General features: G+C 36.6%; 1 protein-coding gene across 6 annotated transcripts in view; it reads right to left on the reverse strand.

Moving 5' to 3' along the window:
- The window catches only part of CHD7 (chromodomain helicase DNA binding protein 7), a 131,290-nt gene that overhangs the window by 31,092 nt on the left and 80,892 nt on the right, over positions 1 to 19,306 (reverse strand). For 5 of the 6 annotated variants that reach the window (XM_066180720.1, XM_066180727.1, XM_066180702.1 and 2 more), the window contains 9 exons: positions 17,372 to 17,510; positions 13,887 to 14,024; positions 12,721 to 12,786; positions 7,726 to 7,781; positions 6,224 to 6,338; positions 4,792 to 4,875; positions 3,705 to 3,842; positions 3,487 to 3,608; positions 2,802 to 3,045 (listed from right to left, as the gene is read on the reverse strand). In XM_066180720.1, coding sequence (XP_066036817.1) covers positions 2,802 to 3,045; positions 3,487 to 3,608; positions 3,705 to 3,842; positions 4,792 to 4,875; positions 6,224 to 6,338; positions 7,726 to 7,781; positions 12,721 to 12,786; positions 13,887 to 14,024; positions 17,372 to 17,510 — 1,102 coding nt within the window. The remainder of the gene's footprint in view (positions 1 to 2,801; positions 3,046 to 3,486; positions 3,609 to 3,704; positions 3,843 to 4,791; positions 4,876 to 6,223; positions 6,339 to 7,725; positions 7,782 to 12,720; positions 12,787 to 13,886; positions 14,025 to 17,371; positions 17,511 to 19,306) is intronic. The other variant, XM_066180736.1, reaches the window with a different exon arrangement.

A 19,306-nucleotide genomic window follows, 5' to 3' on the forward strand; every position in this document is an offset into this window, starting at 1 on the left:
ATGTTCCCTGTTGTTATTGTCCTTCAAAAGCCACTCACACTTTCTTAATGTTCAATTGTCTTTTTGAGAAACAGCTCAGATCAAGAGGCCTCCTTTCACATTAAGGCCTAAAAAAGCCAAAGATGCCGGATGTTGAGGTGTCTTGCAAGGGAACTAGAAACGATGCTGCTAAATCATGTCTTCTTTTGCTCCCTTTTTGTCTCCCATCATATACCCAGTGATGGTACTTTGGAGAATGCCAGAGTGAACACTACATGGGGACTCTTTTTTTTCAGAATGTGAAGAGATTTTTTTCCCTGTAATTCGGTTTCTACCATGCGTTTCACAGCTGACGCTCTTACAAAGATTGGAACACAAAAGGTGATTTTATGACACATCTAAGCTAGCTGCCACTAAAAGGATGAGTTCTCTCCATTTCTCCTTTATCCCTAAATGTAGGAATTGTCTGATTCTCCTCTTAAGACAGTAACATGGAGCAAAGCCAGCAGAAAATTATTCATTTTTCTGTGCCATGAGTGCTTTGTCATTATTCGCCACGGAGTCAAATGACTGCCACGCTCATGGCAAGAATGGAGTTAAGAATATGGCAATGGGGGAAAAAATATTTCTGCTGCATCTCGCTGTAGATCTTTTTAGTTACCTTTAGATCAATGAAACAACACTGCCAAAATAACTAAGAATCTGCACAGTAAGTGGGATTTTTCAGATGACATTCCTTCAGGTTTCACGCTAAGTAACTGCTAAGGGGAAGAACGTGCTGAGAACAAGCACCACTCAAATAAAAAAACAAATATGATTTTTAACACAGGATACAAATCAGTAGAAACAGCATTTATATAAACACCAATTTTTAAAATTATATAAAATATCAATATCTGCTAAAAAATTATTTTAAAATTAGGAAAACTGATTTAAACCCCACTTCATTTGTGTATTATACATCTAGGTAAGAAGCTAAATGTGAGAATTATCATAAAGAATATTAGAGATTAATAGAATGCCCTGGATTGGGACCTTAAAGATCATCTAGTTCCAACACTTGTGCTGTGGACTGAGACATACACAACTGCTCTGGGCCACTACACCTCAATAATGCAACTGTTACTCAAATAAATCTTCAACAAACACAGACATGATTAATTTTGAAAGTTTCTTAGATAAATTGCTGAGAAAACAGTTATTTTCTAGACCACACAGCTGTAACTTCTAACTATAATATAAATAACTATGTGTTTCTCTATTTAAGTGCATAGTTCTATTTCTGTTTGCCCTAATGGATGTCAAGTTGTGCCACAGTCATCACCTTCAAAACAGTTCTTAATCACTTTTTATCTGTAAAAGGGTATTTTCCATCTTGCAATCTCTCTCATAGCTTTGCTCTAAGACCCTGCTTTTTCAACACACTTTGAGGATATGAAGTGAGAACTAAGCAGAACTGGACCACTCATCACATCACTGATAAAGAGGAGAATGCTGTAACTTCTCTCATCTTTATATTAAAGATGTGTTTCCTCCCACACACTTGCACTTCACTAGCCCTTTCAACCACTGTGTCACTGTAAGAACTCATGTTTAAATGGTCGTGCGCCATGACAGAAAAGGATCTGCTTTTGTCTTACAGCCTTCCCAGAGCTGAGCTCTCCTGTGGTAAGAACTATCTTCATTCCTCGTCCACAGACAGTCCTGTATTTAGCTATTCTGAGTACTGCTAGATTGGATCTAATTTATTAAGTAAGACAGCTTACTCTGTATCCATGAACTGTCTCAATCATTTACTGCTCTCCACATCTTTGTCTCATTTGAAAACTTCCTCAGTAATGATTTTATGTTTTCTTTCAGGTCATTGCTAAGTTATACACCTCATGGACATGAACCAATCCCTGAAGAACTATGCTGGAAATGCAAATCATTTCTCATTAACAATTACATCAAGAAATATCAGCTAGCCAGTTTTAAATCCACTTAATATGTGCCATATTGATTTTATATCCTTCTAGTTTATAAATCAAAATGTCCAGTGGTGTAAAATGAAATGCTTTGAAGAAAATCTAAATGTATGAATTCACCATTATCACTTTTTAAAGCTCAGTTGAAAATAGTATTCTACAGGTTGAACTTCTACTATTTTTCTCTCTTACACAAGGAAGATTTAATTGTTCTGCAATAACATTCAGTGTACGCACATTTAATTTTCCCCCAATTCTGTTTACTCTGGGAAAAGCCATGCACTTAGGAGTAGGGATCTGCTGCTCTTCTTAGTTTCTGTTTTCCAAATAATTTTCTGTTTTCTTTTATAGCCCGAGTCTTTTCTGCTTTCCTTCACTCACAACTATTCAACCTAAGCACAGTTACACAGATTCAAAATGTATCTGACTTACAGAATTTGATAAAGAAGCATTGACAAGTTTAATTTTTGCAAGTAGGTTTCTCCTGGAATGGTAGGCCAAAAATTGATTTTTAAGCTCAGTTCCACTTAAAGGAATTTCTCCATTAAGAATTTCTTCTGTCAGCTCTCCTCAGAAATGCAAAATAACAAAAATCTTGCATGAAAGAATGAAACTCTAAACAAAAATTGCACCACCTCTTGGTGCCCCTTTATTCCCAGAGATCTATCAGCCACTATTAAAAAGCATTCTTAATACATGTAGCTGTGTGTCTAATTGAAACCTAACATACCAGTACTGAAAAACTAATTGATGCTTAAATTAATAAACAACCATAAAGCATAAACAAAAAAAAAAAAAAAAAAAAAAAAAAAAAAAAAAAAAAAGAGAAAAAGGGAAGTCATGAAGAGCTTTTACCTGTGGATCTTTGAAATACATTTCATACAACTGAATGGTCCGCCGACTCGCTTGACTCCCATGATACACAACCACATTCAACTCTGTCCAGGTGCGGAACTCCCTTTCCCAGTTGGGAATTGTGGACAACGGTGCAATAACCAAGAAAGGACCATGGATTCCTTTCAAATATATCTCATAGAGAAACGTAATGGACTGGATAGTCTTTCCCAACCCCATTTCATCTGCTAAAATGCAGTTTCGTCTGAAAACAAGAATAAAAACAGGCTGAATTATTTATTCCCAACTTAAAACACAGAAAATCAGTAAGGCAATAACCTGACTAAAACCAATATTTCTAGAATGAAAAGGCATCATAACCTTTTTTTATAATTTTAAATAAATGTTGTGTTTTTTGATGCAGTCAGCATGGATATGTACCCATCTATGTACCTCTCAAGTTCACAAGAGGGAGGAAGGGGCAGCAGGGGCATGCGTGAACCCAAAGCACTTGCCACAGGAATCTATCTGAAATATTCATGTTCCACCCCAAATTAGTTTGTGTACGACTCCTGCAGCAAAAAATGAGCCATGTAAATGATTCTAAAATCTCACTTTAGCAGGTTACTTTAAAAGGCTGCTAATTCAAATAATCTATAAAGGCTTTTCCAAAGCAGGATTCAGCAGAAAGCAATGTTTTACGTACGTGTTGTACCAATTGAAAAGAAGCCAGTTTACTCCCTCCAACTGGTATTCCCTGAGTTTGTTATTGTTTTTATACTCCCTGGAACTCTCCGATTTCTTCCAGTCATCGGCAGGAGGTCGCTCCTGTTTCAAATACAGCAAATCCCATTAGTGGTTTCTGAAAGACCACATTACTTTACTATTTTCAAATAAAATCCTCTATTTAGAGCCAATTCTTACCACACGCTCCATTTCTGGCTCCCTAGACATCAGTTTCTCAAATTCTTCGATCTTGGCTTGGTCGATGTCTTGCTTGAGCTCCCAAGTGCTGTCTTCGTAAGGAAGCGAACACCACTTCACCAGATAATGCGTTACGGGCTTTGTTAAGACAAAAATTACATCATATCACAAAAGAGAAAGAATAGAAGTGTATCCATTCTTACAGGAGATCTGCAGGCTAGATGAAATTCAAAAAGACCTGAATGTCTGACTCAGCTAGAAGGATAAGCAGACAGCAGGCTGACACCTTGATGACTTAACAAAGGAAGATGAGAACCTGCAGAATGCACACTTAGCACCAAAATGAGCATAACACTCAATTTGAGATCACTAGGTCAGACTAAAATTTAGAAGCAAAACAATATTCATATTTCAACCCTTACAATTCTATGCTTTACTGTATATATTTAAAAATCAACTGTGTTCTCTTGTCAGCGTCATCAGAAACTTCACAACAGACAAATCAACCATCACCCTTCACTAATAGTGCAACATAGAAACAGTGACACTGCCAGTGAAGCTTTCTATTCTCCCAGGACCAAAAAGGAATCTCCTGGAAGATAAATAATCTTTTTTGCAGAACAAGTCATTAAAAATGAAGAAACAGTGAGTTCAGGACTTCTGTAACAGATAGTTTAAACAATGTCTAAACCACTATGACATTTAGCTAAGATGCTTTCTTGCAATTTTCAGTTAAATTCTGCATTACATGCATGGACATCATATTTCTACAGCACTAAATATCACTCCTTTGTTGGTTTTGCTTTTTCGTTGGTTATTTTGTGTGCTCTTTTAAATATAGGTAAATATAGTTAAATATTAACTTATATATAACTTATAAGAAGTTTGGAATTCTTACTTAACCCCATTTATTTTAGGGAAACTGCTACATTAGCCAATGTTTTTTCAAACATGTTCCTATTTCCTACACACATACACCATGGTAGTTTCTGTAAGTGTTTAATATATTCTAATTAATATATTTCTAAACAGTAAAGTCTAAACACAATGTCTATATGACTAGAGATGCACTAAAAGTTTTGTTTACCTCTCCATTATCATCTGTGCTACGTGAAAAATCCATGATTCGATCAACTTCCACATAATCTGGATTAAAAAGCTCATCATCAATCTGTTTAAGGAAAGAGGCAAAAACATAAAAGATATCTTTATTAGCCCTTCCTGAGAGGAAAAAAATGATCATATATTTCACCAGGCAATAATATTTTGGGTCACGGTGACACAGAATTTATATTTGGCAAACTTCAACATGTTAATTGAAATGCTACAATTCAGCAAGATCATTCCCCGTGAGGGAATCAGACTTCTCAGACTTTGTTAACTGGGCCTCTTAATTACTGTGTGAAACCTTTTACTGTGAGAGAATGTTTAAGAATATTTTAAATGAAGTGTGAAATTACAATTCACTAATGAGCAATCGAAAAGGCTTATGGCATGCAATGCATTTAGCATTCTTGAAAACTACAGCTTGCAATAAAGAAATTAGAGCCTTGTACACTAAGTGCCTTTGGATTATTTTAACTACAGGAGTTGTCTAACTGCTTTACAAGCAAGATTTAAAGATTATTATTTCAAAAGCAGAGAAAACACAATGCATGCATACAGTTTCTCCAAAAATCATAATTTGTCAGGTTTATTCTTATGCCTTAAATAACTTAGAGGACTCTTTTCCATATTAAAGCACTGCATTTCATTTTATAGTTTTAAGATCCACTCCAACAGAAGAGACGGTCAAAAGGACTAAAGACTGTATATTTTAAAAGCTTTTTCTAAAACAATTACAAATTCCAAGTATTTGCGATGACTTGAGATTAAAAAAATAAAATGGAAACAATTCCAGGTATCTTTACTTAGAACAGATGGAAGTTTTCAATTTGCAACAGGTTTTTATTTCAGCTTGAATGATATAGTAAAAAAAATATAAATAAATAAACACAGTAGCTCATGAACACATTTTTTTTTTCTTAAAAGACAGCATTTTTCTAAAAGGTAATCTTTCAGAGACACAAATCAGCAGATCTGGTCTTTTATTGACAGGACCCCTGCCACATTACTGCTTATGGCTCTAAGTGAAATTAAATTGATGATAAAAAGCTTAGAATCCCTAGTGAGCAGCAGTCCATAACATAGAAAAATGGCATGTATTTCTTCTGGCATAATCAGCTCCTGAGAAAAAAACATGGTACTGATTCAGTCAGGCTTACAAGGCTAATAACTAGCCACTCACTGCAAGGAAAAAAGACCAACCAAAACTATAGGAAAAAATATACAGTCAGGAGAGATCACTTGACTTTCATAAACTTGCAAGACTTGCATCCAGAATGCTTTATGCTTTATACCAGAATAACTGCTACTGATATATCACACAGTTCGTCAAAATGTTCTGCTTGTATACAGAATAAGAATTCCTAAGAATATTCCTTATACACAAAAAAGAAACAAACAAAAAAAAATCGTACTTCAGAAAGGAATTTATTCTGGGCCTGTTTTGCCTTAAACCGCTTAATCTTCTGCTGAATTCTCTTGTCTTTGTCCAGCTCTTCCACAGATGCCCACTGACAGTGAAGGTAAGAACTAGAAGAAGAAACAGAAAAATTTTACTCAAAATGCTGCTTCCTTTGCACTCCTTATGTATTCCACTAGTACACGTAGATTTTTCCAGCACAGCCTAATGCTATGCTTGGAAAACTTGACGCTGTCTTCTTTACCATACAGGTTATTAACCAATCATCTTTAAGTAAAGTAATTATACTTACTAATAGAGAAACTTGTCAGGAAATAGAAACAACTCCCACTCAAAATTTGAATACATACCCTCTATACTTAGTCTGGCACAAAGCTAGGATGATTTTTCTTGGGCATACCTGAAACATAATTACTGTAGAAGACCTGATAAATTCACTACTAAGCATCATATTCTAGCAAAGAGTAGCAGTTTCGTAAGTTAATGAAAAGATGCAAATATTTTAAGTACTACCATTCTATATATATCTTTTTTGTGAGAACAGCATTGTAATTTAAAATTGCTTGTGAGTCTTTTAAGACTGACAGAGAGAAAAGAAAACCCCTTGTAAATGCAATTCTGCAGTAACAACATAGAAGGAACAGTATCTCTGCCAGTGACTCGTCCCACTCCATCAATTCAATCTGTCAAAAAGTTCTAGTGCTAAGACACAACAGTTAGCACAAAAATTATGTCTATGTAGTAGAATTAAACAAACCAAAATTAATCAATTAAACATTACACAATAAACAATATAATGCAAAGGACACAAAAATGACAGCATATTTAAAGTGAAGTCAACTACGTGCAGTCAGCTGTCATAAGCTCCCTTAAAGCAGATTTCTGTCTCTCTGACAGAAAATTTGGTAAAAATACACAAGGTGTCCTACAGGAAAAGTGAGCTTATCGAGCTATGAAGTGTTTTATTTTAAATACTGATTGCATTGCAGTTTCAGAGTCCAGAAGTGAAACAACATGCTGCTCTCACCACGATTACATTGCTCTCATGGAGGGGTAACGATCTGCTGGAATATTGAAAGCCATCTCGTTTGTTTGTTATCTTAGACATTTTGTGCAGCATAAATCTTGTTTTAGAAACAGCATCAAGGGTTATTTTTGAGCAGTTCGCACACACTTGCTCTATAGTTGCAGTTAGACCTACACAGCACAGGTGTGTGCTGGTGAGCCGGCATGCATAATGAGCCTTAAAGTATTTAATAGCAGAGCAATTTTACCTATGGATTTAATTTTGGACAGAACACAAACCAACACAACACTGTCAAACCTTGTACCACCCATGCAAGGTATTCCCCCTGTTTATTTGTCACTGTTTTGGATTAAACATTAGATATGTTTAAAGCTTGATAATAATTTATATCAATTACGAAACCAGTTTCAAAAGCTGTTTGGAAGTTATGTGAACTTAAGGATAGCAATCAACCCTGTAATTTTACTTACAAGTTTTTGTACTTTACATAGAATTCCTCCACTTCTACTTCCTCTCCGTTCTCCATCTAAAAGAAAAGTTGAAATGTTAATTAAATCTCTAAACAGCCCAATTTAGTAAACAATTTTAAAACTATCTGAGATATGGACTACAGTCCCCACACAGAGACACAAGTGGAGGTGCAGGAAAAGGGTTGTGGGGGAGGACATGGGTGAGGAGTTTCCTCCAGCTGCTTACCCAAGTACATACTGCACTGCTTACTACAACTTCCAAGACATGAATCATTTGAACTCCTCCCTAACCACATGCAGCTTCATTCACAACCTCACCCCAAATCTGGCTTTCTGCCAAACCCACAGTGTTAAGTAGAAGCCAAGTGTACCATTTTCTCAGGCAGCAGCCAATTAGCAACTGCACTCCTGAATGCCATATGTATTATTTTTGGCTGGCTCATGGCAACTTTACATTGTGGGTTTTGTAATGTTTTAAAAAAAGAGTTTTAAAGGGGGTTTATTCCTCCATATAGTTAATAACTCCAAACAAAAAGCCATATAAAACTAAACCTTATACCTCTGCTAGAATTGTAGTGCATCAGTGTTCATGGCTTTAGTTTTACTCAATGGTGCAATTAAATTCACTCAGGCAAGATGTCTCACATACAGAGCAGCCAAATTAAATTAACACCCAAAAAACTACATTTAAAGCAAGGTTAAAGTTGTGACACAAACCAGCAAAACCAAGGGCATTCAGTGCTAAGGGTTGAGCTACCCTTAACTCGCCCCTGGTGCCAAAGTATTGCATAACATATGGCACGTAATACTTTGTTGAATTACTCCTTAACCCAGCCATAGGACAAACTAAGGACAGTGCACCAGGCACACATTTAGAATTCAGCTTATGTCACAACATTAACGGTTTGTTTTTGCTAATGAACTTTAGAAAAATTTTAAACAGAGCAACATTTTCTGGTTCATACATTTCATCAGGGACAACATCATCTGTAATAAATATTGTATGTACACATTAAACAGGAAAAAGTGTTGATTGCTGTATAAATCAACATTTTTTGTATTTATATATATATATATATATTTTTAAGATATATACACACAGACACACAAGAGGGACTACTCTGAAACTTGAATTGTCATCTTTAGTTGCTGACTAGATTTTACCTCCACAGCAGTGCAATTAAAGAACAACAGCAGCAGCTGCATTAAACTGTGTTCTAGCACAGTGAAGTTCATGCATTCCCTGTCCCTGATTCACACAGTATTCCTTTACTTCCTGACCAGCAAGGGAATTCAGTTTAGCATTGATATCATTCCAGTACAGTCTGTCTGTACTCCTTCCTAGAGAGAGAAGCAACACCAGATTCCACCTATTACTCCCTAAAGAAATGGAAGAAGATTACTGGTGCTACTTCTTGATCTTCTTGAATCTTTTATCAAAGAAGGTAAGCTCTCCAAACCATCCTCTAAACCCAAACACAGGAAAGAAACTTCTCTGAGACTTACAAAGACACTGTCAAAGGAAGAAATCTGAAGACCATCAAGACATTTTTTTAACAAAAAATTTAGAAGAGTCTTTCTCAAGATGATATTAATATTTAGAGATCAAAACTGCATTGAAAAAAGAAGCAGGAGATCACATTATCTGAACTTATTCACTGCCCTGAGGCAAAATTAGTCTTTAAGAAGTCAACCCTAATTTTAAGACATTAACTTATTTTATTATCTAAAATGTATTAAGGCCAAGTCTCTTTGATTAGTGTTAAACTAGAATCCTTTGAGATCTATCAGTATTACAGTGACAACATCATTAAACACCTTTACACAGAGGTTTCATATTAACCAACTTCACTCCCCTCAGCAGCATTTCAGTCAAACATATTTTCTGTCAGCTGCCAACTTAATAACAATAATTTACAATGCAGATCTTGATAAATTCTGTAACTCTCATGAGCAAAACCAGACTTTGGTATTGTCTAATAGGTAGTAACTGGTCTATGTTATTAGGTGTTCTATGAGAGCGCATCAAAGATTCACCTAAACAAAAAGTACTTCAGAACAAATATTTTTTAAATCTCAATCTGGCATTCAGCACTTACGCCTTCCTGCAAAAATTTAATCAAATTACAATTGTCAGCACTCAAGCAGAGCTTAACAATATATCACTTTAGGGTAAATGAGACAGCAGCTTATGCCTCTGATATCACTGTGCACTCCTCACTACCTGTACATGTGCATTAGCCAGGTAAAAAGGTGAGATAGAACATTTCTGCAAAATTCTCCCCAAACTGATTACATTGACATCCTAAAATAACACATGGCAGACTTGGGCAATGCAGAACACTTCAAATTATCACTTCCAGGTGTGACCAGGATCTGATTCACAGTCTCTGCAGATAGTTAAGAAATAAATGACCCCTTCATTCAAGCAAATACTTAAAAGCACAAAATCTTGCATGCCATTGCCACAGAGGTGATGCAGTAACACTGCTAATGCAAAAGTTAGATGTGTAAGCCACTCAGGTGTAGAGACAAAAGCTTGGGGGAAAAAAGCCAAAAAACCAACCAACCAACCAACCAACAAAAACCTAAGAAAAAAACAAACCATGTAAAAAGCTCAAACCGCCACAACTATCAACTACCAGAAAAATAGCAGACAGAACACATTAATAACAGATGCAAAGCAACACACAAAACCCAACCACTTCAATTGATACACAGCACTAAACTGTAAACTGAGTTTGAGGAAGAGATGTAGGTATTGTACACATTTCAATTAGTTCTAATTCTCACATGTACTAGTAGGCAAAAAGAGTCGCTCACATGTGTAACATGCAGGTACAAGATTCTACAAACTCCTTGTCTTTCCATAATATGTGCTATTTCTGCTGGATAACATAATCAGATCTACCTATTCCTTTTAGAAATTAAGAAGCAGGAATTCAAAGGAGACTGAAGGAAAAAATTCAACATCCAAACTCATCAGGTTTGGAAAGAGAGTGTTACAAGTACTGAAATGCTTTCTGCAAGAAGAAAAGAGTATTCGAGGGAATTCAACATTCCACATTAAGAGCAACTGTGAAAAGCACTGACTTTTTTACTTCAAACAGGAACTGAGTTCTACCTTTTACTCTGTACGTTTCAAAGGTGGCTGCAAGTACAGTGCTGCATCCTATCTGGTAACTCCAGAACTAGATCAAGGCTATTTCTCAGAAAAACAGCATGATTTTATGATAAAAATACTGCTCCAAAAGCCTAATCATTATCTAATGTCCTTTACTTGAATGCAACATCTTTGTTACAACCTAATCCACTGAAAGGTTTCCTAGTGAAGCCTCTCCTCATGTTTATTTTATGCACTGGTCCTGAACGCTGCCATTTTACTTTGATTAGTAATCTAACAACCAGGGTTTTGATGACGTTAGTAAGAGTGTAAAAGACCTTTAATAAAAGCACAGTTGGACACTTCAGATGTTAAATATTAACATCCTGAAATCCATTTTTTTTTTCTGAAATTTGGAGAAGAGGGCTAGGGAGAAGAGCAGGGAAAGAAGAGACACCCCTCAAACCTGCAAATACAATCCATAAAAACATTAAAGAAAAAGCTCAAAATAGAGCTTGCCTCCAGCAGAGCTTGCAATCAAAGACATGTAGGCAGCAGACCAACCACTTCCCACAAACTGCAGCAAAATACACACTCCCCATGAGTAATCACACCTTTGTTTGCAGGGGAGAGGAAGAAGGGAAGAATAATTGGTGAAAAACAGCTTCCCATGTAAAGACATTTATGAAAGGACCACATTCTCCTCTCCTGCCTAGCAGACCATCAGGGCAAGTAAATACTCACTTTATATTGCCTCAAGTTTATCCGAAAAATAAGCCTATGATTTGAAACACAAAATACAGCTCTAGACTTGAAACAAAACAAAACAACCAAACAGGAAAAAAACTCCAAAAAGCATTAGAAGCTTACACTGTGTAAAATGCATAAACAGGTCAGATTGAATCACAGGCACTCATGACATTAAATGAATGTAGGTTTACAAAACTGTAAATGATGTTAGGACAGTAGTAATAAAATTGAACACACAAACCCTGCCCCACCCAAGAAAACCAAACAAAAACCCAAAAACAAACTCCAAACCACCATGACATTAAAAAAAAAGATCCACGAAAAAAGGCAAATTTCCTTTCTCCAGTTTGAAAATTAACACCGAGGCAAAGATGAATTGCTGGTTAACAAAGATCAACATGATGCTGCATCTAAGTTAGACAGCTTTTTGTCCAACTATAGTACAACTCAGAGAATTAGCTCCACAAAAGAGTCTATAAATATACTCATGCCCTTTTTTGAATAAGTTCTTTTCTACTTCCTTCTCAGAGTTCTAATACTTTGGAAGTGCAAAGGCCAATCAAGTTGTAAAGCAGATTAGAAAAATCTCTAAGCAAAATAAGAACTTAACTAGGAACCAGGGCAGAATTATAAGGGAAACCACACTGAGCTTGAGTGTTTCTTTCACCATCTTAGCGTAGAGACAAGGAAGATATTCATCACCTGTGTATGCATCATACCTGGTCACATGCAAATTTGTTTCAGCTGCTAAGCACAACTGCCATCAAAAGATGCAAAAATTATGGGCAAGGGTTTTTGTTTATTAGAAAAGGCAGAAATTCGGGGTACAGGAAAGTTCTCTCATTCCTCAAACTCCTATGACTATCATTCTGAAGAACAGCACAGATTTCACCCAGGCATGTGTATATTTGCAAAAATCAAAAAAAGCAAGAAACTAATAAAAGATGAAACAATCTGTTTTGTGTATGTCTATCAAAAAACATGTTGCATACCATCTGAATACCCTTTCAGGGAACCTCCTCCATTCAACAGAACAATATTTTAATTGTGAATATCCAAGGTATTTCAAGAACTTGGTAAGGGCTTCAGCAGAAATATGCTTAGCCTATTTAAAAATATGGGGGGAAGGGGATTTGTTTTACCTTTTTCTTGACTAAACGGCTACTCATGATTTTCTCCACAATGGGACCTTCAGCATCAGCAGATTCCTATATCATAAATAGCATACAAGAGTTATGGGAGTGCATCTTTGTTAAAGACTTCCTTTATCAGAAAAACTAAAATAAATATTTTTGTAACTGAAGCTTAATACCAAGAGGACATTCTCCCCCTAACATAAGAACTTTGAGGACTCAAAGAGATTTAATACCATAATAAAGGATTGAAGGATACTTGTTTAAGCCTATTTTTAAGACCTAGTGCAACTCTAGTTAAGAGTGCTCTCTCAGTGCTCTCAGTTAAGAAGGTTGACATGCACAGATAAACAGATGTAACAACATGAGCATTTCCCCTGTCCTAAAATAATACCCATGCTTTCAGCACCATACAGTCTAAACAGCAGATGATGTTCAGAAGCTCTAGTTGGCTGTGCAGGTGTCCACACGATCGCCCTCAAAACTGCCTGCATTTCTCTATTACATTAATTCACCATTACAACGGGAGGCAAACCATCCCAATTCTCCTTCTGATAAGACACAATTAACAACGGAGATCACATACAATATTTCACAAGGCTTAACAAACTGCCAAATGAAATACCAAAGAACATGTATATATTATCCAATAGGTCATCAGTTAAATCAAGTAGTTCTTTGAAAAAGCACTACAAAACAATGAGATTGTTACAACAGTCATTCCTGCAGTATTACCCCTCATCTTATTCAAACTATTTTATCCATCATTTACATTGCACAGAGAATAAAGTGTACCCTGCTGGGTACTACAAGGCAGTAATTTCATAAAGGAGTTCTTATGGTGCCTAGCAGCAGGGGACAAGCTTGAGTGGTTTATTAAAGTCACAGAAGCCAGACCACTGAATTCTGAAGTACATTCTAGATTCCTAGCAGTACAGTTTAGGTTTCTTTTAGCTAGAGACCACTAATTTCAAAGAACTCAGCTTGAACTTTCAAGCTGTATATCATCAGCTTGTAAACAGAGCCATGAGTTGATATATTCCTAAAGAAGGTAAAAACTAATGCCTTCTGACAAACTCTATCAATCATGTACAAATATCATTCAGGAAAAGGGTCCATATTTGATCTCTGAATGCTGCCGTTACGGCCATCTTTCCAGTCTGTTCATATCTGACCTGTTGCTCTGACTGAGAAGTATTTGAAGGAGAATCTCTTCCAACACCATCAGCATCATCAGCCTCCTCATCTGAAATCTTGAACTCCAGGTCTTCGGTATAACGCTTCCTCTTCACCTGCCTGCTGGAGCGCCGTTTCTGAACACAAAGCATTAATATTTTTCATGAGAAACAAAACTGATAAGAAGCAGAATAACTGAGCAAATTTCTCTGTGTTCTACTGTTAAATACAGTAGTGTGCAGTAAATGCTATAATTTCTACAACACCTTGGTAGAAATAGTGGACTCACAACACTACTATTCTGAATTCCTGCCTATAGCCATTCTTAAATTCTGTAAGCAAAAAAACAACAAAAACCTAAAATGAAACAAAAAACTAAACTGAAACTGCAAACAAAAACTGACTTCATGCTTGTTCCAAGGTGGAAAATGGGGGGGGGGGGGGGGGTGTGTTTCACTTTTTTAACATTACTAAAACAGCATTAAAAAATTAGGAAGCCTATCTCAGAAAGCAATTAAAACCCAAGAAGCTGCACCTCTCCGTTCACATCCATAACAAACTTTGACAGATGGCCAATGCAGGAGCCAAACACCACCTTTCCACAGCATGGCCCACTGTGTTGCTAAGCAGTGACAACACACTTTCTTCCTCTCCCCATCCACCCAGTTGTACCGGGATTATCTTGTAGGGGAAACACAATGAAATACGATTTCCTCACTTCACTGACCCAGCACTGCTCAGAAAGACATCCTGCAGCACAGCATGGGAAAAGACCCCAAACTAATAGAGGAGAATGGAAAACTTGAACCACCCCAAATTGAAAACATGATCTCTGTGCTCCCATACCCTCACCACCAGATAAGAGAAAGCTTCAGCAAACTTGCACAAAACAACCTGTAAAATATAAAAGCATGCATTTGACAGAATTTGCAACTTGATGCTTAGTGCTGGATATTGTTTTTTTACAACAATAAAATTCTACTTCCCAGATAGTCTGCATCATGTTATATATTTGAAAAGCTGTAAGCATATGTTGTTGAAGGAAAATGACAACTGAGCATCAAATATCTTAATGGAGTAATGTACAAATTAAAAGTATGTTGAATATCAACTGTTAAACCCCCCCCACCTTAATGCCTTGATACACTACTTATTTATATATTTTACACTACTTATTTATACATCTTTCTCAGCTACTGCACATCTTCACTGATACATGCAAACATTTATGTAGCTTGTTCAACAGATTTACACACCTGAGTCTCAATATACATAGACAAAGTCATATACTTACTTTTAGATAGCTAATCATACTTTTAAAAGCATGAATACCTGGTGTACTTTACAAAATTAGAAATTACTTATTTAACTGAAAATGAAAATTTTGAGCAAAGGTTAAGCTTACAGCACCCTTTTAAACAACAGTGATGTGACTTCTACCTTTAATACAGTAACTTATGGGGGTTTCCACAAACCAATATTTTTATACTTCGAAATAGATAGCACTCGACAAATTTGCATCTTCATTTACATGATCACTGATGGGAAAATACCAATTTTCTTCTGACTGTGTAGGTAAGTCTAACCATAAAATTTGGTGCCAAAAATCTCTTCTTCCATTTCCCTAACAGAAAGAATACCTAAAACATAATGGTAGCCTTTATTTGATATTATTTTGACTGGAAGAATTTCCTGTTTCCTCTCACATTCATATGTGGTTTTGTAACTGTTTGTTATGCACTGTTGACAGAAAGTACACATATATTTACCTGCATCGGATGATCTTTAACTCATTAACTGATCTACAGGTAGGAAGGTGAGTAATAGGTTTGATAATGGAATATAAAAAATCTGCATGAAAACACACAAAGGCAAGCATTCCTCCTCTTTAAAGAAAACAATGCATCACTGTGCATTACTACATAATATCTCTTCAGAAGGCTCAGGATTTAACACTAAGAATGCAACTGTGTTTTAGACAACTGAGTAACATCAATCTTGTTTGAGAAATGCATAACAAGTTTATTAACTGTAGCTGTCCTAGCAAACAGGATTGGAACTCTTTCCCAAGTTCATGCAAAGAAGTGCAAGTGCAGTACAGCAAGCACGGTACAAGAAAGTACTAAGAAACAAAATGTTTCCTGAAATACTTTGTTACATTTAATTAAAAAGTTATGCAAGTCCCCTAGTACTTCTATTTACTTAAAAAAACAAACATAATGTTTCTCACCCAATTGTGTTTGACAAAGAGAAAGTTTTTGTTCCACTGAAAACAAGACTGAAAATAAGCAAACCATGCAGAAATGTTGAATTGTAAATGGAATATAATCACCTACAAATTAACCTAAAAACTCCACCCTAGCCCTGAAGTTTCTTTTTCTTTTGCCAGTGCCATTTATCAGGTTGGCAGAGATTTGCAGCACGGGACAGAAAACTTAATTCTTCAAACGTTTTAACATCTGCATGGTTTAATTCAACTTCTCAAATTCATACTACGCAGTCTGAAGGAGTCAGGAAGAACACACTCTTCTGCTGCTTCTTTTGTTTTTAACTAGAATATACTAAATTGCTCACACTTCATTTTTTACTATATTCTTCTTGAAAATAGTGGGAGGAAGGGCATAAACAAGGGCAGGGTACTTTGACCATTCCCAGTGGATCATTGGTCTGAACATCTCTCATAACCAGAAGCAACCCATCCACAACCCGACATGCAATGGACAAATGCAGTGGATTTCATGTACACTGGTATGACTACATAGGAGTCTCATACTTTCCCCACCACAATTTGTCCCCACCTCCTCATAAGGGGATTCTTATTTTTAATGCCCACTCTAAACTGCCAGCAGAAGCAAGCCAGGAGCTGACCACTTAACATGTCCAATGACAGAGCACACAGAATTTGTCATATATGCTACTCTATTTCCAGATTTGTGTTACATGAAACAAAGTTTGGACAGAAGGTGATAGGTGTGCAGTGGTCTAGAAGAAACTAATCAGTGTGAGCCCATCACTGGTAGTCCTGCAAAAAAAGCCCTTCATCTAATAAAGCAGTGTAGCTACAAGTGCCTGACATGCATGTTTCCAACACTCTGCTTTGTCACATCTCATTCTTGATTTCAGAAGGTTTGCAAAGGCAATGCAAGAATAAACATCAAGCTTATAAGCAAGACTTTTTAATAGTGCATTAAGTCTACAAAACAGAACATTGAGCATCATAACTGCAACAGTAATCAAAGAGAACATATAAAAACTCAGCAGCACCTTACACAAATCTGCAAGTAACAAGACTGTAAAGCAAAATTATGATAAAAATACTTGTTTTTGTAAAATATTCACCAAGGTGATTTACATTTCTCACCTTCTTTGTAAACCACACAGAAAATATCCAAATACCTACATCTCTGTAACAAAGACTATGAGAATTATTGTTTTATGCTTCTAAGTTGTCAAAGCCTACAATGAACTTCAACAATAGCATTACCTGAACCCCTGGATCATCTTCATCTTCAGGATGAGGTGATGGTGGTGGAGTTTTTTCCAAATCTGAGTTTTCAGAACCTTCCTTTCCCTTGTTAACCTTTTTCTTTGCAGCACTGGCTTCTGAATCTTGCTTTTTGCTACTGAAACAGAGGTATTTTTAATCAGTATTTGTAGAAAAACATAAGCAAGAGGTGCTTAAAAAAAGAGTTGATCTATAAGATGTTTGTTTTGAGTACCTTCACTATTTTCAACTGCCTTTCTTAAGAATTTCAAGGTAACTGCAAAATCAACAATGCATGGCTACACTACACATGCCTTAACAGACACTTTGCTTCTTTCCTTCAAGACCTTAGACAGCGACACTCAATGTGTACTCAACAAGATACTAAAAATGAGATGGGAAAGGAAGAGCTGCTCTCTTCAGAACTTGCACTTTCTGAAAGAGGTGTTTAGACAACCTGACACACGAGAACAGAAACAGGATTACACATGTGCTTGTCTTATATTAGCCGTGCAGCCCAGGTAAGCAGAACCAGAGTAAGCACTACCAAACAAAGGACTGAATTCATCTTCTTCTACAATCCCTGCTACATCCAAGCAGGAAATGCACTTCAGTGTCAGTGCTGAAGGCATTAATACAGCCTCAGTGCATGCAACTGCAGCTTGTACAGGAGGGAAAAAACACCCAGGTAGTATCTCAGCATCTACACGATACTAGAAAGCTATATCCACTGACAGTAATGTTTTGAGGGTTGTTCCTTCCCTTCCTCCCCCATGGAAACGTTCATCACCTGAAGAGCTGGGACTGCATGCCTCCAGCTGCACTCAGAGGCTTGGAAATGGGTGAAGATGTATGTATCAAAATACATCTTTAAATATACCATCACCAAATCACAAACTGAGACGAGCTGCAGCATGGCAGGGGTGAAATTTTTAAATGGCAACAAAAATTGATGGTAGAAGTTAGTATTTTAAAGCACACATTTACCCTTTGAGTTTGAGGCAGGTTTTTACTAGCTTTTTTGTGGTCAGCTCCCAGGAGCCGACTACCAATGTGAGGGGCTTGCTAAGAGAAGCTGCTGAGACAGATAACAGCAGAGCAGAGCTGTGTGCTGGTACCTGACACACAAAAAGCACAAGTCACCAAGAACTATATCAGACATTTTTATATGGCTTCTGCATTCTCATCACTTTAATTTCATACCTGGGAAACTGCCCGGGGTTTGTTTTTTCTTCGTGATCCTCACATTTTTAATTTCTCATTTAAACATCAGCTTTAAATTTGTTCAATTTGATCAGCACATTAGCCCACCAAAAGTGTATTTTGGAGCTCTAATTTTAAATTTTCCTATACAGTCACTTGTCTCTTCAGGACTGCAACAACTCGGCTACAGCTTTATATTCTCCTTGTGGCCTATGCTTTAACACTGATTTCCAAGTTAAAAAAAAAAAAAAAAACAACAAAAAAACAATAAAAACCACACAAAAACCATTTACACATGAAAAGACTGTGAATTTTGAAAACATAGATTTGTATTATTGCAAAATTGTCTCTACTCAGCCCTAGTGAAGCCGTATCTGGAGTACTGTGTCCAGTTCTGGACTCCTCAGTGAAACAAAGACAAGGAACTAGTGGATAGGATACAGAAGAGGGGCGCAATGATGATTCGGGGTCTGGAGCATCTCTCTTATGATGAGAGACTGCGGGAGCTGGGCCTATTTAAAGAGAAGACTGAGACTAGATGATCTAAAGAGGTCACTTCCATTCCTAAAATTTTTGTGATTCATTAATGTATGAGTATCTCAATAGCAGGTGTCAAGAGGATGGTGTCAGACTCTCTTCAGTGGTGCACAGTGACAGGACAGGGAGCAATGGCCAGAAACAAAAACAGAAGTTCCACCTCAACATGAGGAAGAACCTCCTTACACTGAGGGT

Source organism: Chamaea fasciata, unplaced genomic scaffold (assembly GCF_029207755.1).
Source record: "Chamaea fasciata isolate MVZ Bird 193981 ecotype frontalis unplaced genomic scaffold, bChaFas1.0.hap1 SCAF_1, whole genome shotgun sequence".
Lineage (NCBI taxonomy): Eukaryota > Metazoa > Chordata > Aves > Passeriformes > Sylviidae > Chamaea > Chamaea fasciata.